The 23475-nt window shown below is 41.5% G+C and overlaps 2 protein-coding genes across 2 annotated transcripts in view; one reads left to right on the plus strand and one right to left on the minus strand.

The window, feature by feature from the left end:
• psma4 (proteasome 20S subunit alpha 4) overlaps nucleotides 1-23475 on the plus strand; it is an 87260-nt gene that overhangs the window by 23826 nt on the left and 39959 nt on the right. The gene's annotated exons all lie outside the window — the stretch shown is intronic.
• ppib (peptidylprolyl isomerase B (cyclophilin B)) lies at nucleotides 18908-23441 on the minus strand. The gene is made up of 5 exons (XM_083915962.1): nucleotides 23213-23441; nucleotides 21545-21658; nucleotides 20653-20746; nucleotides 19834-20018; nucleotides 18908-19337 (listed from the first exon to the last, which is right to left on the minus strand). Exons 1-5 carry the CDS (start codon nucleotides 23435-23437, stop codon nucleotides 19215-19217), a joined length of 741 nt encoding a protein of 246 aa, XP_083772088.1. The 5' UTR covers nucleotides 23438-23441; the 3' UTR covers nucleotides 18908-19214.

Raw genomic sequence — 23475 nt, forward strand, 5'->3', positions numbered from 1 at the left:
GATTGCAGTCATTCATGCGGTGGTGTTACCATAACTGACAAGATGGTTTGCTCTTCGATCAACTGTACGAACAGATGGTTTGGGAACACACTATGTTAACGTTAGCTCTGTTATGCAAATTAAATAGCCACAATTGCACCATGACTTGAATAAAGCCTACTATCGATGGCACATACACTAGATGCTAATCTGGAGCACTGGGAGGTGTCGGTGTTTTACAGTCTATGGGCATTTTACTGTGTTGATTATCAGTTTAAATCATATATCATACATTCTGGCTGCCTGCATTCGACTCATGGAGATGGTGTAATCTCCGCTAGAGACAAACTCTCTGTCCCAGAAAAAAATCTCAACAATGACTCCCACTCCCATTTATCTAGTAACATGTGTTAGCCTAGCTCCTGGGCGGTGGTGCTAATGTGACTAATCCAGTACCCATCAGTCAGCTAGACGACCGTATCTCCCTCCCCCCAACGTCACATCAATGCCCTTTATTGGTAAGAGGACATGAGGAGGAGTCAAAGTTTGACATGTTTGACAAGTTTACTGTATGGTATAACCGCTATCTCAAATGTGTAGGCCTACTTAAATAGATCTACAGCATGAATTTAGTTATGCTTCATTGAAATGAATCAACAATATTTACAAAAGAGAGATGTAGCATCACTTGGACCAACCAAAACATAAAAATCAATGCATACAACAGGCCAAAACGTACATTTAATCAAGTGCAGCATGTGTGCAGTTTTGAATGACTCCACATATTATCATGATGAATTGCTATATTTTAATTCAAAGACCAATACTGTACTTTGGCAACACCTAGACCCCCTGACTACATTTTTAAAGGGATAGTTCAGATTTTTTTAAAATCTGTAGGCAGTGTATTACCCACAGTAAATGTCAGGCTGACTGACATTTACTGGAAGCACGGAAGCTGAGAAATGTAGTTTTGTGGATGGGTGCAGCAGCTAAATGTAAAATGTAAAGTGTGTACACTATATTTAGAATATTTTCACTATTTGACCTTTCCATCAGACAGCCCTTTCCGTCTGGAGCTGAAGCTGTTATATTGTGGATGTCTTAAGAGAACGATCGGTAAGTTTGTGTTACTGTGGGATTTTTCGTGCGTCCAAACTAACCCTTTAAAACACCATAGTCATGCAAACTAACTATACTAATCGAGGTAGCCAGCCACTCCCATTTTCTGCTAGGTAAAATTATTGTTTTTGTCAAAGGAGTCTGGTGGCTTTGAAGGAAGCTTCAGCTTCAGTTCTCTTTTGGAAAGGGCGGTCCGTACCACTGCAACAAAACGCAGTTATGTATAAGTTCTTATTGATAAGGTGATTTAATACAGTGCAATTCACTAAATACAGTCACCGTGAGGGCAGCTCTATGCCAGTATGAGCAAAAGCTTGTCCTGGCATATCATGAAGTGTGTGTGTGTGTGTTAGAAGTTTATGTTTGCTTGGATTAAAAAATAAACATTTAATTTGTACAGTTTCTATAGTTAAGAATACACATTTTCTTCGAGTGATACTGCTGTATTTATTCTTGAGTGACTTGACTGCTACATATTATTTGCCCTGAAGGATTGACCTACTTCTACAGTTATTTTTCTCTTTAAATCAGTCCACTGCAGGATTAGCTTACTTGTGGCCTCACGGAGGTGTTTTGCACGGAGACCCTCTCTATTTTTAAGCCTCTCATTGATTTTGCTAAGAGCCTATATACAGTTTAAGTGCAGCCAGCCATTCTCCAAACAGATGTTGCATGAAGCACACTGTAGTCTGCCCTCCAGTCCCTTATATAAAGCTTTTTTTAATCTTATAGGGCATCTGTGGCTCCAAAATGTAACTTTTACTTGGAAATTACATATTTTATCCTCTCATCAAGTAGCTTCAAATTAAACTTATTCCTCATTGGATACGTCTTAAAATGTTAATTGTTAGTCCTTAGATATGAATAAAACTTTAATGTTTTTGAAGGAAACATCTCAAATACACGTCTCAGGTAAACAAATAAAAAATACTATGTCATTTCTCTCCGTCTCAATCAAATTCTCAGTCCACACAGTTATGTTATTTTTATTTAGAGTAATGTTATAACCTTAGTTTTATAGTTTTTTACATTATTTGTATCCCTAGTGTTTATTTTATCTTATTTTATTATACACTGATTTTAATGTATTACTTTTTAAATTGTCATTGTTTTATTGTTGCAATCTTTATTCTTAGTTTATTTTGTGTTTATCTATTTATATATTTTTTTGACTGTATTGTATTGTATTGCAATTTTGCTATTTTGGGCTCCATGTTTATATGAAAGGTGAAATATAAAGAGTGAGTTTTTGTTGGTGGAGACCAAATTAGACTGAGGAACAGAAACTTGTGTTGCAAAATAAATACAAAAAGAAAAGGGAAACACATCAGACTTTATATAATCTGACCGTGATTGTGGCAACAAATTGTCCCATATGTCCAGTTAATGTGGGGTAACGAATGTAATAGTGTTGTCACAGTCTCAACAGTTTGGAGGGTCTGGAGTTCAGGAATCTCAAAACTGCTCCGGGGCTCCTGTACTTTGGTTGACCTTGACCTCTGACCCCTCTAAAGAAAAACCTGAGTGGGACCAATGTGAACTAGGGAGAGGGATAATAAAAAAACCAAAACAAGCTTAAGTCGCTCCCTAGAAGTGATGACAGAGTCCTGTTCTTTCTCTGAAACGGTTCCTCTGTCCTTCCCAGTGGTCATCTTTTGGCAGGTTATGTAAGGAGGAATGGAAAAGAGCCCCTGTGCCAAACAGATTATGTGATTAGTAACAAGATAGCAGCCCAGCTACTTGATCCTGGCACATCACAGCATTAATGTTGGCGGCCCATCTTGCCTGGGTAAGCAGGGGACATGGGGTCACTGCCACCATGGAACAGCGCCCTCATCGTGATGTAACAGTGGGTGAAATCCTGTTGTGGAAGTCTGTGATGGTAGTTTCAAGAGTGACTGATAGCGAGTTGGAAAGTTAAATCAGGCCCATTTGTAGTCCACCAACATTGAGTTGAAAGTCCTTATTTTGCAGAATCCACATCCTAACAATTCAGAATTGGAGATCTTTTTGTAATTCGTCTCCATCTCTTTTTCTACGTACACTATGCTCCTCTGTGATATTTACTGACAATAATTAAGGATAATGTTGATTTCCAGGACCTAAGACAACATCGTGCATCCAACACAATCACGCAAGGATGGGAACCTTAAAAAGAACAATTAGACAAAAGAGGATATACAGTATATATATATACAGTATATTGGATTTGGTAGAGCAGATGTCATTCAGTGAGGAGACTTTGTTTTAAATTCTCAAACCAACTGTGATGATTAGGCAGACTGCTTAGTCTGTTTAAATCATCTGACCAAACATCTGCAGTATAGAAGTCATCTGGCCACATGAGTTCATCATAATATAAAATAAAATGTGATTTCCAGTTTTCTCCCCAAAGGACAGAACCAATGCTTTGCTTTACAGCAGCAGCATCAGACAAGAAGCGATCAGAAATCGAGCCGAAGCTCAAGTGAAAACTGAGCATCTTAGTTTCCAGGACAAGCTGTGCCTTAGCCGCCGCTGGTGACCTCCATGGCAGCGTGGCAGTCGCGCATGAGATGCCGGCTGGAAAACAAAAAAACATCTCTCGTGTTTCAACCCGTCGCCTCGATGCTGTTTGCGACCGACACCGCTGACCTGGTGTTTGGTTTTGCCCGGCGAGCTCCTCACACCGAAGACAAAAGGAAGATCGTGTGAAAGGCAGGGGACACTTCGAGGATGAAATATTCAACAGGAGCTCGGTGGAGAATGAGACTTGCTTAAAGAGCGTCCATGTGATGCTGGAGAGGTGATCAGGGGTGCTATCTGGCCTCAAGAATGTGCCTCTGTTTGCCAATACACAAAGTGTAGATTCAGTCACTCAACAAAACGACATGGAGTGAAGAAATGGTTAGGGAGACTGCTTATATCGAGCCTTTTGTAATCATCTGAGCAAATCATCAGAATATAAGTGATCTGGCCACATGAATTCATCAAAAATCAGGGAAACAATAAATCCACTAGCAAGGTCCATACCACCAACAAGATGCCTTTAAGGATGAACTTATAATAAGATAAGGAATAAGCTTTAATGATCTGTAGATTGTGCCCGGGCACAAACAAACCCCCACAGGACCGTGAGAGGAAGAGAGAGGATAGAAGAAGGGGATGGGAGGGAAGGGTGCAGAATGAGAGGTAGGCATTTTAGTAAATGCGAGAAGTAACGCTGTTGAGGTGCGGTCATGCTCCAAAAATGTTGCTAGGTTGCTTCAAAAGTTGAAACTTACAAATTTCTCATTTCACGGTTTCAGTTTCTGTAACTAAGAGAGGTTGCACCACACAGACTAGTTCTTACATAACGATTAGCTGTAAATAAAACATATTTGCACATCATTATTTGCATCCCTATTTGTGCATCATTTACTAAACAAAAAGCTTATGTTAGCTTTTCCTACAACTTTTTCAGCCGGAGGCCCAAAGAGAATGCAAACTTACAAAAAATACATCATGAAATCACACAATCCAGAAGTCACACCCTCAGCCAGGGCGGCGAAAACATTATTCAGGTTAAAGTTTGCGTTGGAATCTGAACACACCAGAACAAAAGAAACCTGCTCTTTTTCTGTTTTAATCAGGAACATTTATTCAAATATCATCTTATTGTTTCGCATTTTACTCCTCTGATTGTCGACCCACTAAAAATGGGCGATGAACTTCTAGTGTGGCCTCAGCTCAGTCTTCACTCCCCTAATACATTCAATAATACCTTTTTTTTTTACATATACTGTACAAGACGGATAATTATGCTGTTATGAGCGCTTAGATAACACTGAATGTAAACTAAATTAGCAATAGCAGTAACAATGATTATAATAATTACATGAAATATTACATCAAGAAAGGAAAATAAGCTCATCCTCTTGAAAATGTGTCATATTGATGCTGATTTGACGGATGTCATTTCAAAAAATATTAAATATTTATTGTACTTAAAAGTATGTGATCTCACAGTGGAGCCTGCAAGTGCACGGGTCAGATCAGATCCCATTTCTAACCTGTGTGGAAAAATACAAAGATCATATTTCCTTGTATACATTGTGTGTAAAAAAAAACCCGCAAAACAAAACATATGTGTCGCTGTAGGAGGGAACTGGGTCACTAACTTCTGAATAAACAGTCTTCAGGTTTCATGGTTGTAGCTCAACTATCTCCAATATAAAGGACTAGGAAGACAAATAGGAAAATGAAGAAGTGTTTGTGTAGTTGTTCTTCTGTGCGAGACAGTGTGTGTGTGTGTGTGTGTGTGTGTGTGTGTGTGTGTGTGTCCCTCTTGATCTGATTAAGGTTTCCATTGTTCCACTCTGCAAGGAAAAGTTGATTTACTTGTGCAAGTAATCGCAACAAACACAAAACAACACCAAACTTTATGTTCAGAATTTCTATTTTCACACTTTTTGTTCTCTTGTCTAAATATATCAACGACTGAGTTCCTGACTAAAATGGTTTTCTTGTAATGTGCAGATTAAAAAGCTTTGGATAAGAGCAGCCCGTTGCTCTTTGCCAAATCTTCAGTGGAAGTTATGAAGATGATGGTGATAGTGATTGTTGTTGTGGGCGAGGTCCTCGTCAACAATAGGAGCCGGGCGTGTAGGCGTCTACAGGAAGGACACAGTTGTCCACAGTTGTCCGCTTTTGTTCCTCAGATGATTTGAAGTTGTTTACGTGTACTTGTTTAAGTTATGTCGTGGATGCTGTTACACATAACAGTGTGTTGTTTACCCTGTAGAACTGCTGGTCTACAGGGTGTGGCTTGGCTTTCCACTCCAATTGCTACCTGTAATCCTGAAATAATAAAAATCATCACTTTACACAATGTACCGATACTACTCTCTTTAAATCAATTTGGAGATGTGAAGTTTTGACTAACTCAGGCCTCCCGGTAGCTCACCTGGTAGAGCGGGGTGCCCGTATGCAAAGAGGCCACTGGGTTAAGCGCAAATCTACCAGGATGTTCGAGAAGTCAAAACCTTTACAGGGACTGTTTTGTTGTAGATGCATCCTCCGTCTTGTGCTAAGAAGCATGAACTATAGCACTGGCACTGCTAGTTAGATGAAAAGGTCTTGATTTGACAGTAAACCTGTGTTGTACAGTCCAAAGAAGCAGCTTTACTTCCATGGCATCATCAAGGCCATGAATGTAACCAAAAAAAACCCGCCCCATTTATATTGGCCGCTCACAGGGGTCAAAGTTCAGCCTAGTTGAACTTTTGGCGCGGTGGAAGAGCAAGCTCACCAATGGTTGCTCGTGCTTTACTCGGCACGGCGAGTAGCTGCCGTGGCGCGGCACAAGCCATTGGAAATAATGAGTTTCAGAGTGCAGCGGTTCCATTAGCACGTTTGGTCTGAAAGGCCCAGAAAGGTCCTTATCGCAGAAACCAAGGGTTCGTATCTGTCCCGCAGCCTGACCCGTGGCCTGATCTGCCCTGTGTTGCAGATCGTCTTCTCTCGCTTCCCAGCTTTCCTGTCTACCTTCAGCTGTGTCTATCATAAAGGCAAAAAAATCCCATCCCCCAAAAAAGTTTCGCCTAACTTCCTCAAATCACCTCTTCACATGCAGACTTCTTTGCTCTTTGCTCTTGTTTTTGATTGTTAACCTTCTTTTTTATTTGATAGCCAGGACTTAACTTTGGTCTGAACTGATTATAATGACGGCGTGTCCATTACCGTAAACAGTTACAGTATATACAAAAAATGTTGATGCATAAATCACTTGGTGACCTAAATACCTTAACTGACAAGGTAAGAAACTGTCTGTGCAGCTGAGAATGTGATGATTTGAAAAAAAGGACCTCAAACAAGTTTTGTAGAGAAGTTACGTGGGAGGGACACTCCTGAACTGCTCACATGCTGAGCAATGCATCAACAAGAGCCAAGCATTGTGTTCTCTGTGATGTAGATCAAGAAAAGGCATCCAATAATCAATATTCCATCCTGTTTAAGGTGCATGATATGTAACGGACATCATCGCGTTTTCCCAAATGGCCTCATTCATCTACATTTACAGCATGTTGGTTAAGACGTCTGCATAAATACCTTATACGTTTCCTTATCTTGAAACTAAGAGCCTGCTCACACTGTCCTTTTGGCCGCGGCCAAAACTGTTTTTTCAGCTAAAGCCTAGTACCTTTAAGCAGTGTGAGTGGACCCGCTCCGCGCTCAACTGCGGCCAGCGGACCGTCCACGGCCCGCTTGAAAGAGGTGGGCTTTAGCGGAGCCGTTTGCACATGTACGAGCACGAGCGTGCGCACGTGTACGAGCACGAGCACGAGCACGAGCCCTACGGCAGTAGCGTTATGTCCGCCTGTTCGGACATGTAAATAGAAGGACGGACCATGTGCGGACATTTAACAACAACAACAATGGTGGTGAAAGGTTCACGTTGGTGTGGTGCAGGGGTGGAGTGTTTACTGCAGATTTGGTCGGATGAAAATATTCAAAAACAGTCGACAAGACGCACAAAAACTCCTAAACAAAGCCACAATCAATGCGTGTGACGTGTTACGGCGTGATGGCGTATGGACAGCAAGAAGCATTGGCCGGCCCTGGCAGTGTGAGTACAAACGGGGTTGGGGCGCGGGGGGGAGAGGGAGGGAGGACAGTGTGAGTACGCTCTTAATTAATCTGTTAATTATTATCAAAACAATATGAGGCACAGACTTACAGTACATGTTTTCTGGGTGTCGTGTGCACCTACACTTCTAGTTATTGATTGATTAGAGGTTGTTTTGTTCTAGGAATTAAATATCTTCCTTGATAAAATATCAAAGATAGAGTGCTTCCTCACAGATACACAGTAGATGTATGAATTTGTCACAAATAGAGCAAAGTATTCTGTGATTTTCTGTCTGTCTGTTCAGAGGGAAAGTGTCAGACAGTCAGAGGTGCTGGAGGGAGCGTCGGTCCAGTCCGGTCGCTTCAACACGTGTCACCTTGTTTTCCTCAGGAAGTTGCCTTCACGTGATAAAACTCTCAGCGTGAGCTCATTTCAAGCCACGCTGTTCTCTCTCTGCAGTCACACTCAGCACCTTTCATAAGCTGATTGTCTCTGTAATGCAGCGCTGCAGGAGCGCCTCGCTGTTTCTAGGTTAGAGCTGTCGGCGTGTCCTGCAGCTGACTTGATCTTCAGACACATCTAATCTCCTCACATCAATTATAATGGACATCATCTCATCTCATCTCATCTCATCCCATCACTCACTCGTCTTCAGCCTCTTATCCGGGGTCGGGTCGCGGGGGCAGCAGCTTTAGCAGGGGACCCCAAACTTCCCTTTCCCGGGCCACATTAACCAGCTCTAACTGGGGGATCCTGAGGCGTTCCCAGGCCAGTGTGGAGATCTAATCTCTCCACCTAATCCTGGGTCTTCCCCGAGGCCTCCTCCCAGCTGGACGTGCCTGGAACACCTCCCTAGGGAGGCACCCAGGGTTCATCCTTATTAGATGATCCTGAACCACCTCAACTGGCTCTTTTCAACGCAAAGGAGCAGCGGCTCTACTCCGAGTTCCTCACGGATGGCTGAACTTCTCACCCTCTCTCTAAGGGAGACTCCAGCCACCCTCCTGAGAAAACCCATTTCGGCCGCTTGTACCCGTGACCTCGTTCTTTCGGTCATGCAATATATATAATGAACGTCTGCAGCAATAATCAGCTGCCTGCAAGTTGGAGTCGGTTGTTCACACTGCAGGTAAAAGTGGGCCAAATATGAAACTTACTGTAGCAAACGTCTAACAAAGAAGACTCTTTTTATGCTCTCCTTCATTCACATACTCTCTCCCTCACTCCAACTTCTGCTCCCCTCTGAGTTGTTTCAGAATCAGAACAGTAGCCTATACTTGTGTAAATGAGGTTTCCACCACTGAACATTATATGTAGACAGTAAACTGGGTGAATCGATGACAGCAGACAGACACTTTAGTCCCATAGACCAGTAGCAGAGGTTGGACTGCAGGATTATGGTCCTCTGGGAGAGGGGAGGCAGTCTGCAGGAACTCTGGAAATTGGGTAATCTCTCAGTGGGCTCTCTGTCCAGCTGGATATGGCGATGCCTCAAGCGCCAACAGAGCAGCTCTTTCTAAAAGAAGCCCCTCAGCTCCGCACTTTGTTACATAAATCCTGCTGTCCCATTTCCACCCACCATCCTGTACATGCACTACAGAGGAAAAGGACTGAGAGACTTTAAGTATCACGTTCTTCCTTCAGCGTGTTTCCATAAATATTGCATTCAAATACACTCACTTTATTTTTCATGCCTGTATATATGCTATATTTCCTCTATTCCTCTCAACACACACATCCAAATGACCTGAAAATCTGGCACCATGCAGGTCGGTAGCCCGAGGAGCTACAGTAAGAATAAATATTTTAAACTCTTACGCAACCGCCTCAATTCGCTCGTCAGCATAACCCAGTGCTACTGCTATTACCCAGCTACATGAGACGAGCAGGAATGCAGCAGCACTTTTATTGTCTCTAGCAGGGCACTTAACTGTGTCCACATGCCACAGCTTTTATCACGTCCCCAAAAATATGCAGCCACTTTGACTTTGACTAGCCTGGACTGAGTGTACAGAGCATTAGGGCCACCTGGTCTGCACAGAGCAAGCGGAAAGCTAATATCCCCTGTGGTTTTACTTATTAACTACACTTTCATTTTAATCCTGCAGCTGAGACGGAGATGATGCAGAGTAGATGAGGTAATGCTGGATTTTTTAGACTCTCAAGACAAGTGAGAGAAAAGATATAGTTGGATTAAAGATCTCCTCTGAGCATGTGCAGAATTAAGACATATATAAATAAACTGCTTGGAACGAAAATGTTTTACAAATTACAACATTACCATCTTTGAATTCCCTGTTTACAACTTTATTTTATACGAAAGCATTCATGAATATTGAATTTATGTTTTATCATCGCTCCTTGGCCTTTCAATATATATATTTATTTATCATTATTTGACTTTATTTTATCCTCCAGTGTTCACGTTTGATGTTTTCATGATCCCATCATTGATATTATCTGTTCATTAAAAGCCAAATGTAAGTGTGTGTGTGCACTGGCAGGTTTAAGTTTCTGCATTACACTTGTATTAGTTGAACCTCGGACCGGGATTGACTTGTGATGTCACAAACCCTGGTCGTAGGCCCGCCCCTTAAAATATTTTTTTCACGAGCACAGAGAAAGTAAATAAATGCAAAAATAGCCTTCGAAAGTCAAACTCTGCACTTACATGGGTGAAACACAAACATCCAACTGTAGGAACAAGAAGAAAAACATGTTTTTGACTTGGAGGGGGACTTTAAAGTTTGACTTTATGGTAAAATGGTTCACTTAGCAAACACACACAAGAGATACTGTATATGCTAAAGTATTCCATCATTTGTGGCATTACAAAAATGAAATGTTCAACGGCCTGCAAGAGAAAAGAAGTTAAAATACTTAATAAGTAATGATTTTGTTATGATTATGGGCTACACAACGCCATTGTCTTGTTACAGACAACTTCAACTTTCAACTTTATAAAGTCAGTATCATTTTCAGAGGATTTCTGCCCCCAAGTATCCAAAAAACAAGGATAATGATGCTTTAAAATACATGGTATGTCTTCTATTAAATCTCTATTTTTTTATGTTTGCAGATGGGCAAAAGATGTAACACTTAATACGCTGTATACTTTCTATATGTGTTGATTCTTTACTCGTTCTTCAAAGCAGATTTGGACATTTTCTCCCATTTCTTCTTTGCGCAGAACATCCTCTGTCAGCCTGGATTGGGAACATCTAGGGCAGAGGTGTCAAACTGATCCAGTAAAGGGCCGCTGGGGCTGCAGTTTTCATTCCAACCAAGCAAGAACACACCTGATCCAACAAATGAACTGTGTGAAGGCAGTTCAGGTGATTGCATGACTCAAGTCAGGTGTGTTTTTGCATGGTTGGAATGAAAACCTGCAGCCACATCGACCCTTTACTGGATCACTTTGAGACCCCTGATCTAGGGTATTGCAATATTTTATCGCACTCTACAAATTTTAGGTCACAGGGTTCAAGCCCAAACACTGGCGGGGGTTCTCCAGGACACAGAGGCTTCAGTGTTGCCTTTCTTTTTGTGTTTTGCATCATTGTTGTGCTGAAATTCGAATCTTCGTCACGTGAGCTCCGGTTCATTTCAGCCTCTCTCGCTCTCTTTTACAGCAGAGACCTGAATGACGGAGTGCTGCAGAGATTTATGTCCTTCTGGCAGCTGCTGCAGAAGAATTCTGAAGTCGGCATTTTTATTTGCTCAGTCTGTTTGGCAGGAGCACAATCTCGAGATCTTTGATGGTTTCATATTTCTGATTGTGCTCACTGTGCTCCTGGGGGCCTTTTCAGTGCTCTTGCAATATCCTATCAATGCCTGAATACAAATCTGTCTTGTATTCGCCCTAAGGGCCCGAAAGAGGTCTAAAACTTGTAATGCTTGATATACCAGGAATAAGTGTAACAAGTGACACTGACTGCATGGACAAACGCCAACTCAACAACCAACAACTTAACAGAAACTGCTGCAGTTTAAAGGCCTGAATAAAGCCGGGGTCAAGTTCACCACAACAACAGCCGAAGCACGTCCACAAAGATAAGGAAACACAAACATGCAGTGTACAAATCAGAGGGGAAATGGTTCGACAAGAGAAGTATAAATATATACGACATGACAGCAGCGTGGGAAAGGTCGTCGTGGGAACTGGGCCTCGTGTTTTTGTCAATGAGTTTTAGAAAGCCGTGCTCTGACTCCAGTACAACAGACTTTTGGGTTCCCACCCAGGCTCTATAGCCGAGTGAGCGGTGTCACATCCATTTCTTCATTGTTCTTCAGTTTCCTCTCTGGTTTCTTTCCCCCTCCTAACAGAGTTTGTCATGTTGTTTTCTGGAAGGAGCTTTCTTTTCTGGACGTGGCCGAGGCTGTGGTGACACGCCGGGTTCCCACGATCTCCTGCCCTTCCTCCAGAGTTACTGCTTGCTCACCGCTCTGAACAGGAAGACGGTGCAACAAGGCCACTGAGGGCAGGCTAATTTAGGCCAGCCCTGCTGGGTTTCTATTGTCCTAAATGGGAATTACGTGAAAGACCATGTGCCTGTGTTTTCTCTGATGCTCATCACCAGTAAATCTTTAGTTGAGTGTGTGAGACATGAATGTACTTTTAAGGATGGGGAGATAGGAAATATCTTCATCATCAGTGAATTAGGCACATTTTCCAGTGAAGGAGGTTCAGTCCGGACTCGAGGTGAGAGAAACACAGTTCCTCTCTAATGTGATCCCATACAGTAAGACATGGGTTCCCAACCTGGGGGTCCGGTCACTTTAAATGGGTGGCAGATAATTCTGAGGGGGTCACAAAATAATGAACAAGATTTTATTCTTTTGATTTTTTTCTTTACTTTTGATGAACAAACATAGTAAAGTGTAAGTCTGTTTACAGGTGTTGAGGCGTACCACATATGTGAAATAAGTTGTGTAAGTGTTTTGTGGCTGCAGAGGGAGCTGCGCAAAATCAAATAAATGACCTCAAGTGATGTCACTTGTCTCAATCCTAAAGCACCCCCTGCTTTAACATCTATTTTCCTCCAAATAGGACCATAATTTACTGCATAAAGATCATGCTGTATTGAAGAAGACTTGAAACGAGCGTTTGAGACCATAAACTCATTGGGAACATGTGAGAAGTTTAGGCTTATTTTCTCATTGACTACTATACAATCGGACTTCTCAAAAAACATTTTCTACATCGTCCCTGATGTAAATAAACTAAACAAAACAAGCTGAAAGACGCTTAAACACTTTGTAAATCGCAGAGGAAACTCAGATGTTGATTCTCTGTAGGTTTGTAGTCATTTGACCCATTGTTAATATAAAAATATTGATATATTGATATTGAGAAGGGGTCTGTTCTTGACCTTGCAAGAATCCACCTTTTCCTTGACTAATCGGGTTATATTCTTGGGGGCTTTCTAAATGTTAAACCGCAGCAGACGCACCTGTTCTGTATCAGCTACATTCAGACCAGCGTGGAAATATGCTCTGTCCCTGCCAGGAGGGCAGGATGTGGACGTTCAGTCCTCCAGTGTGGCAGAAAACCTCCACGCTCCGTGTTGTGATTCTCTCCAGTGTTCTTTTAATCTCGGTGACAAAGCCTCTTGCAGGAAGCTATGCCAGATATGTCCGGCTTTTCCAGCAAAGCCAGTAAGTGAAGAATAACACTGTTTCACCGAACAATCCCCAATCGCCATAAACAAGGCTAAGCCGAACAACAGAGGGTTTAACCAAGACCACGGTTGTGCCTACTCCGGGGAATTCTTTCCATATTTTCCTTCTGGTGAGTCACTGGACGCCTGAGTGAATCTGGGCAAAACAAGGACTGCGGGTGCAAATACGCTTTCTGTGAAGCATTAAAGAGTAGTTCTTCTTTGCTGGTTTTTAATAACCCCTCAATCAATTCGACTTTTATAAATCATGCATTACAAAGAATACCAAGGAACTTTAAGAACAACATCCATTTCTACGATTTACATCACAGTTTATGAAAGCAGCAGTGATTATATAATTTCATATTATGATGGGATAATCTTTCCAAATGATGCTCTGATCACAGCGTTTACACACCAGTCTGTAATTATGCAGCTTCATACAAAACCACGTTGGGATATAATTTCCCGGTGTGGGATGTTTTCTCGGTCAGGGTGTGTACCTGCAGTGTGACAGCACATCAAAAAGGTGTTACCCAGCGTCTGAGTCACACGTTTGACTACAATTATGTGTTTGTTTCTGACGGCCGAGGTGAGCAGAATGACTGATGACTTGTTTTGTTTTTAAAGGAATAGTTTCACATTTTGGTAAAAATGCCCAGTCACTTTCTTGCTTGTCTTTTTCTTTCATTCGCATGCATACCTTAACCTGACTCCGCCAGATGGATTGGATCGCATCGTATCCATCTGGGAACTATCGTTTGCCGATCTTTTGGGAAGGGGCGAAAATATTGGTTGCTAATTGGATAAACCATTTTTCTATCACCAACTTCCAGGCCAAATCAACCAATCAGATCAATGAAGCGTATAACGTGCTAACAGCTTCGAGGCAAAGCTCAGAAAGTAAACAACATGTCAGTAAAGGATATTTTACTTTAGTTTGTGTAACGGGAATTTACGGATAAAAGGCGCAATTTCAGGTGCCCGGTTCATATTCCAACAGAAGGATCCGAGAGAAAAAAGTGTTTGTGAGCCACTTGCTCCATAGCTGCGCTCATCTCATCAGCGGAAGCCGCCATGTTGTTTACACTGAACAGTCTGTTCTCGCTTCGTCACACTTAAATCTGCCTCAAAACCAACACTGATTGGTTCGGTCGCTTGGCAAACTGCTCCAAATTTTCTCAGCTGCGCATTTTCAGACTGATTGCAAGTAAAATACAGTGGAGCTTGCGAGATCAGGATGGTCTCATACATACCTACCAACATGTGACAAGTTAAAGGTCCCATATTGTCAAAAAGGGAGATTTCCATGTCTATTTATTATAAAGCAAGTCAAGATGTTGTAAATAGTGTAAAAGTATTAAAGTCAACCCACAGAGAAATGCACACAGCCCATAGTCAGACAATGTGTCTTTAAACGAGTCATCAGAACTTGTGTACGTTGTGATGTCACAATATAAAGGTAGAAAACGCCGCCACAGTCCCCGTGAGCACAGATGCGTAAGACCCGGAAACGCTGACCAATCAGAGTAGGCTGGGTTTTTTCAGGAGGGATGCTCAAAACGGATAGAGGGTGAATACAAGTATATATGATAAAAAATTATAATATTTCAACCTTAAAGTACGTAAACACGTTCTGGTAGAAACCTAAAATACAAGTATGAACCTGCAAATCAGCGTAACATGGGACCTTCACCTATCCTCATATAGATTTGGACATAATACAAAGCTACATACAGCATTTGATCACATACTGAGCTGAATTATCCGTCCATGAAGAGACGATTCCTCTGGAGTCAAAATATGTCTCCCTGCATTCAAGTTGTTTGAAGGAGAAGAAGAATTACTTTATTAATCACGCAAGGGGAAATTCGACTTTTTCACTCTATTATTATTCATGTTACACACACACACATGCACAAACAGGACCTAAGTACATGCAATTAATGGAGAGATGTCAGAGCGAGGGGGCTGCCAGTGGAGCGGTTGGGGGTTTGGTGCCTTGCTCATCAGTACCTCGGCAGTGCCCAGGAGATGAACTGGCACCTCTCCAGCCACCATTCATGGTCCACACAGGGACTCGATCCAGCCACCCTCCGGTTCCCAGCTGAGTCACCTATGGACTGAGTTGCTGCTGTTCTGAAGCCGAACAAATTTAAATACAATAATGAACTTTCCAAACATATGCATTAATGTCTCTTTACAATAACCTGCATTGTTTCTGAGCTTAACTTTAATCTACAGCCAATAAGCCACAGGATTAACAGCAAAGACACGCCTCTCAAAACAAACAGAGGAGTAAACTTTTCCAGCTCAAATCGTCGAGAAGCTGGGAACACATTTCGGACGAGTTGGAAAAAAGTGGATGAGGTCAGTTATGGTAAGAAATACCAGTTCCCTCAGCCAGCGCTGTTCCCATGGCCTCTACATGTTTTCAGACACTGCTTCTAAAAATGGCTACATGGGAATAAATCACTTTAAATTACACTTACATCAGTTGTTATCAGGGGCAGCTGAGGGTAGCTGTGACTGTAAATATTATGGTGCAAGAGCCCCAAATGTATTTATTTTTATAATTTATTCCCATATGACTACTCTAGCACAAAGGCATTTAATGTGCTGCTTAAACACACTGACAGCTCTGTACGCACTTCACTGGCAGGTTCGAATGTCCTTGAATGATTGCAAAGCCAGTGATTCCTATAATCCATAATGTGCTGCTATTTGTTTTATTTTATACCTTTTTATGCATTTATTAGATAATGATAGACAGCCTGGAAAGCAGCAAAGGGTTTCTATGTGGTCATTTTGTTTCTCTTTGTGGTCAATTTACGTCCATTTCCAGTTGTTTTGTATGTCTTTGTAATTGTTATGCTGTATTGTGCATGTATTTGTCACATATGTTTTAGTAATTTTGCATTTTTATGACTATTTTGCATCTATTTTTAGTCATTTTGCATCTTTTCGCGATTGTTTTACATCTATTTTAGTCATTATGCATCTTGTGAAATTTTGGATCTACTTTTAGTTTTTTTGCATCTTTTTGTTATGTTTTCACATCTATTGTTTAGAGATTTTGCATCTCTTAGTGGTGGTTTTGCATCTATTTTTAGTCCTTTTTGGATCTTTTTGTGGTGGTTTCGCATCTATTTTTAGACATTTTGCATCTTTTTGTGATCATGCTCATTTTACGTTTCTATGTCATCGTTTTGTTTCTCTCTGTGGTCATTTTACATTTATTTTTAACCATTTTGCTTGTCTGTGTCGTGTTGTCTCAATGTGGTCATTTTGTGTCTATTTACAGTCATTTAGCATCTCTTTGTGGTTGTTTTGCATCCCTAAAGTAATTTTTTGCCTATGTGTGGTCAGTGTTGGTTGTTTTGTGTATACTTGTGGTCGTTTAGCATCTCTTTGTGATCTGTTTGTGTTTTCTTTCAGCAATACAGTCGAGGCCCCTGACCTTAGGACGGACCACTGACCCTTTAGTATTCCATCCATGGCCGGCGTCAAACCCGGGCCGCTGCAAAGGGCTCAGCCACAGGAGGCACACACTCTATGAGCTGAGCTAGAGGCCGCCCCAATGTACTGCTATTTACTACTCCAAAACAACATGCAGTCAAGCAGAACATACTGTACAGAAAAGGACAGCATGCCTGTGTGTTGTTTAAACATGCTGGAAGCTCCACATGGGAGTGGTTTTTGCAACACGAGTATCAGGAAGATCAGACAATCACAGGAAGATGTGTGTGTCTCACATCATTTGTCTTATCCGTAACTGACAACGTTAACCGCAGCGTCACTGTGCACTGAAATCCATTCGTTGCAAGAGAGGACAAAAGCAAATACTGATGATTCCTCTGTAAACAACTATCTGTCCCTCGAGAGACAATATGCAATCAGCGTGGCACAAACAAAGGGGAAAAGCCAGAGGAGCCCTCCATCATGATTGGACCACAGAAATACACAAGTCCTCATTTAATTGTGCTAAAATCACATGTGAAACCACAAACGGGGGACTGCCTGTGCTCTGCTGTGCAGCTGATATCTGTGGTGTGAGGGAGCCCTCTGCAGTTCAGACCGACACTTTAAACTCTAAAAGTCTGTCGTGTAACAGTCCCCTGCAAAATAAGGATTAAATAATCTTGTTTAGGGAAGTTTATAAGATGCATTTCTTATGTTTTAGATTCATTGATTTAAGTAAAAGTATCTAACCGGAGAGAAAAGAACATTTACACAAAAACAATCTTCAGGTATTTTTACTTTTGAGTATTTTAAAGACGAAGATTTGATTGAATTATACTTTTTAATTGATTAATTTTAATTTCTTAATACTTTTGTACTTTAAGAGTATTTTACAGTATTGTTACTTGTAAATAAGTAAAATGTGTAGTCCCTTTACCACTGAGTAGCTATAACACGTATACCGTATACAAATTAATTTTGTATCTTTTGATCATTTTGCTTTAATCATATTTGCTTTGTTTGAATTGTATCAACTTATCTAAAATATTTAAATCATTCAAATGTTAAAAAGGGTGGGTTAATTGAAATTAATTTGTAGGAATCCGCGCAAAGTTAAATAGGATCACAAAATTATACAATTTTGTGCAATAACTTTATCCACCACTTAAGTGCAATAATTTAATATTGCTGCTCATTCCTGTCATATACAGTCAAACATATGTTATCATACATTTTTCAAGATATTTTATCTTTCTGTCATATACAGTCAAACATATTTTATCATTCTATACTTTATTCATTTCCTCTACATGTAACTTATTTGATTTAATTTCCGTGAATTTTATCTGACCTGTACTTTATATACATGTATTTGACTAAGAGTTTATTGTTTACCATTTATTGTTTTTTATACTTTCTGTATTTATTTAGCTAAGGGCGCATGCACGCACACACACACACACACCCTGCTGAAGTATCCTTGAGCATCTCTCTTAGAGTTTATTGGTTATCCTATACTGTATTTTTTATTTCTCCATTGTGTTTTTTTTAAGCTGCTGGAAACTCAATTTCCTAGCAGGATCGGTAAAGAGAAGTCTAAGTCTCTGAGACAACAGCGCCCCTAGTGGTCATGAGAATATTAAACTTACTTTAGACTTGAACAAGTGGAGTGATTGAAATGTTCTCACGGTAACATACTATCCATAGCATCCTATACTGTATTTTTAATTTTTCCCTTGTGTTTTTGTAAACTGCTGGAAACTATTTCCTTGCCAGAGTTCATCCCAAAGGAATCAATAAAGAGAAGCGGAGCGGGTGCACTCACACTGCTCAAAAGCACTAGGCTTTAGCTGAAAAACCGGTTTTGGCCCGGTGCGGAAGGACAGTGTGAGTGCGCCCTAAGTCTCTAAGACAACAGCGCCCCTAGTGGTCATGAGAATATTAAACTTACTTTAAACTTGAACAGGTGGAGTGATTTAAATGTTCTCACGGTGCAAACGACCGGTTTCTAACACTAAACACACACACTTTGTCTGAGCAGACGTGTTGCGCTCATGGTGCCGTTGATACCTGCGCGTAATAAACTTCACTCAGCAGTTTTAACAAAAATTGAAACCTTTATTTCAGATTTCACTTTTTTACAAAAAGAACAACAACGAACAGTTAAGTGCACCTCGGAATGCTCGTTGGTGAATGGACCCAGAGTGTCGTCGCGATCGCTCGATGTTGCTGCCGCTGCTCGTCTGGTGCTTTAAGACGGCAGCCGCTGACACTGGATTACCCAGAAGCCCCTTCTCCAGGACCCCCAGGGTTGTTAGTGATTAAACAAGGTGGCCTGCACGGTGGTCCACCCCCCCCCCTACCCCCACCCCCCAGTCCTGTTCTCCCCCAGCAGCACTCCACTACTCCTTGGCCACTGCGAACGGCTTCTCCACGTCGATTTTGCCGCAGTCGAAGATGACGACGTCTTTAAGAGGCTTATCGCGGGCGTCTGTCTTAGTGTTCTGTATCTTCAGCACCACATCCTGGAAGATTAAAGAAAAAAATTATTATCAGAATGTTTCAGCAATGACAAAGTTTCATTGGTTGCAGCTTTTTCCTACATTAAAAAACAAACTTAACCCTCCTGTTATCTTAGGGTCAATTAGGCCCCATTCAATGTTTAACATCTCTAACTACACGCTTGACATAATTTGGTTTTGCTTTACATTTACTGACTTTTCCTAATTTAACGGGGACAACTGGGAAAACCTAAAATGGACATGTTTATATTTTTTCATTGTCGTGTACACAATGTTATGAATAACCAAACATCTTGAATGCAGGACTTTTACTTGCAACTGAGTATTTCAACAGTGAGGTATTAATACTTCAACTGAACTCTGAGTGCTTCTTCCACCACTGGCGTCAAAAGGTGAGACACGAGGTAATCAGTGTTCGGACAGAGGGCGATCAGACACACACACACACACACTTCAGATCTGTTTGATGAGTCGCATCGCTGCCGGGCCCGACACTCACCATCCCCTCTATGATCTTTCCAAAGACGACGTGTTTTCCGTCCAGCCATGGCGTCTGAATGGTGGTGATGAAGAACTGGGAGCCGTTGGTGTCTTTGCCGGCGTTGGCCATGCTGAGCCAGCCGGCGCCGTAGTGCTTCAGCTTGAAGTTCTCGTCGGGGAAACGGTCTCCATAGATGCTCTTGCCTTTAATTATAGAAGCATATCTTATTTGTATCGTTTCAATATCATTGTAGTTACTTTGGTATCGTGTTATTTGTCCGCATGGCGAAGTTGACTGCTACCAAACCTTTATCTTTATCGCTTTATCTGATGACATTTTCTCGTCTACGGATACTGAGCGACACAGAGTCGTTCCAAATGAGTTCGTCTGCTAAATGTCACACGCAGTCATCCAATATTGACACAAAATGGCAGCGTGACACTTGTGAAATAACTCTTGGCACAAAGTTTATGATCACATTTGGAGCTTATTATATACAGGAGGTTATCTTGAGTCATAAAGATTTAGAACGACAGCGTTCATGTTCGATTCGTAAAACCATAAAACCTTCAGGAGGTTGTCTCAAATCTTACGAATTATACCGTCAAAGTATCGAAATATACCGAAATAAGGTAGTCAACACGGGAAAGTTGTAATTTCCCTGTGCACAGTTGAGAACTGCTTCTTTGTTAATCTTAAAAGTGCGGAACAGCCCTGAGGTCGTTAAACGTCGAGGACAGCACTGATGCAGAAGGGTAACGAGCATGTTTGATCTGGCAGAGACAAACGCGTGTCCCGATATAAACGCCGCTCTGCAGGCGTCTGCGTCCGTCTCACCTCCGGTGCCGTCGCCTCTGGTGAAGTCTCCGCCCTGGATCATGAAGTCGTTGATGACTCGGTGGAATTTGCTGCCCTTGTAACCGAATCCTCTCTGTTTCATTGGAGCAAACAAAACCACACTTGAAAAAAAATCTGGGAGAGATGTCAGCTGCCTGGGTTTTATTTTTAAGACGATAAAAATATATTTAAACCACAAAAATGAGTAAAATGATAAATTCAAAGTGTGTCTCCAGAGGATCGTTCCATAAAAAGTAAGTTTACCAAATAAGCCCGACGTATTTTGGTGAATTCAACTCATTTTCAGTTGATTCGGTTCATTAAAGCAAATTCAACATAGTCCAAGTTCAGTTACTATGGCAACTTATGCTGTCAAAGAAAAAGTTAATAAATTCATTCCTAAATAAATGTTAATTGAATAATTGTAAATAATACACTATGTGTACATAAAATAAATTTAAATCTAGAGTACCCAAATAAAATAAGAGCTACATAAACAAAATATATAATTTAAAGAAATATATTGACCAGTAATGTAGTATCTGAACCCATATGTGATTCCCCCCCCCCCCCCCAATAGATAGGAAACCATGTTCAAAGATGGATAATACATTTAAAAGAATGTCAAAAGTAAGCCTAGATGTTAGGGCTTTTTTTATACATTCATACTTTGACATTTTACCATTTTACCACCGCCTTTCCCCCTAAAAATATTGACGGTTTCTGCAAGAAGTATCCAGTGTACAAGTTATGTTTATTTGTGGTATTCAATTTCCACTGCTACAGCACCCGTTGGCATGTTTCTCAAACGCTGTAGCTGCCCCTTCAACCATCGCTGGTCAGTCGGGTAGTGCAAGCTTTGAATTGAACTTAAATTACGTGACGTTCTCACCTCTCCCGTCGCCAGAGCAACAAAGTTGTCGACTGTTTTGGGAACGATTTTCCCAAACACTCCGATGACGATTCTTCCAACTTCTTCATCTCCAACTTTCATGTCGAAGAAAACCTAAAAAGAGAAGTCAGGTTGTGAAGTGATTTACAGAACCATACGGGACCTTTACATGTGTTACGTCTTATTTTGCTTATTGCTTATTTCACAGTCTTACTGAAAAGATTAGAAACAATATACATGTGAATATAGAATGTTTTTCCACAGTTATTTTAGTCTCTGGTGGTGTTTTGGTCCATTTTTATGAGGTTATTCGTCATCTCATATATCTCGACTGCATCGTTATAGTATCGTATTGTGAGTTACTCTGCAATACTGATAATTATGCTTCTTTATTGATGCACTGCTGCTGAACGTGTAACTTCATGTTGCACTTGATGCTCAAAAAAAGTTAAAATTGTATATTTATTCAGGATTCAGCTCAGTTATAACGTTAAAGACTAACTGTCCACCTCCACACCACCTTCAGTGAGAAACTGAGATTTGTTAAAATAGAGCATTTACAAAAGGAGATATATATATATATATATATATATATATATATATATATATATATATATAAATAAAATAATATTATTCCAGGCGTGCCCAGCTGGGAGGAAGCCTTGGGGAAGACCCAGGCCCAGGTGGAGAGATTAGATCTCCACACTGGCCTGGGAACGCCTCAGGATCCCCCAGTTAGAGCTGGTTAATGTGGCCCAGTGTTGTGCCTTATTCAGCACCCCTGCCGTGAAATGCACCCCCTCGCATTACAGGTGATATTCTGGATCAGAAGGCTGTTGTTTCCACCTATAGGAGTAGTTTATATACAGGTAACCACATTAAAAGCACACACCTTTGAACATATGAATTGCAAGAAAAGCTGGGGTTGTTTTAGGAAACGCTGAGTCAAATACATTCAACTTGATCAAAAGATCCATTTAATTCATATTGTAATTATGGCTGCAGTTTATTTCCACAGAACACACAAAAAGGGGTTGTTTGGTGTTCGCCATTATCCAAGTTTGTGACTTTAAACTCTTAAAAATGGTTTAAAGACTGTAAGTAACCGATGTTCTGACCGTTGTGGGTTACCTGTATACACACACACACGCACACACGTCGAAACAACAGCCTTCTGATCCAGATTACCACCTATAATGCGAGGGGGTGCATTTCACGGCAGGGGTGCTGAACACGGCACAACACCGGGAAAGGGAAGTTTGGGGTCCCCTGCTAAAGCTGCTGCCCCCGCGACCCGACCCCGGATAAGAGGCTGAAGATGAGATGAGATCATATTTGTTTGAATGAGTGTAGTTGTGCAGAGGGGAACAGTTGAAACAAAGAGCCTGGTGGGACACTTTAGCCGCTACATTGTAGCGTCAACTGTAGACGTGGACAAACCCGCAGCAGCCAGACACAAGGAGGGGGCTGAGGCATGTGACTGAGCTGCGGCACAGAGGGCCAACTACAGCCGGAACAACCAAATACCCCACCGATGCGTAAATGGATGCGTAAATGTAGAATATAACGTGACACACCGGCAGTTAACGTTAAGGCCGAAGTGCCACCAAAGCTATGGAGCTAACACACACACACACACTCACTCACTCACTCACTCACACCGCCTACCTTCGCAGTCACTTTGGGGCCTCTCTTCTTCTCGTCCGCGGAGGAGCCATTTGGGAAAGCGAGGAAAATCAGAGATCCCACAATGACTGTAACGGCCACAAGGAACTTCATCCTTCTCTCGCAGAGTCTAACCATCAACAAGAAAAAAAAAGCAGCCCGGGGACAGCCTGGAAGTCTCGCTACCTTTATATGAACCAAGAGAGAGAGAGGAAGCGTGCGCTGCATCCGGGGCGGAGACTGCCGCCGCAACCGCCGCCGCCGCC

The sequence above is a fragment of the Echiichthys vipera genome (genome assembly GCF_963691815.1).
Source record: "Echiichthys vipera genome assembly, chromosome: 7".
Classification (NCBI taxonomy): Eukaryota; Metazoa; Chordata; class Actinopteri; order Perciformes; family Trachinidae; genus Echiichthys; species Echiichthys vipera.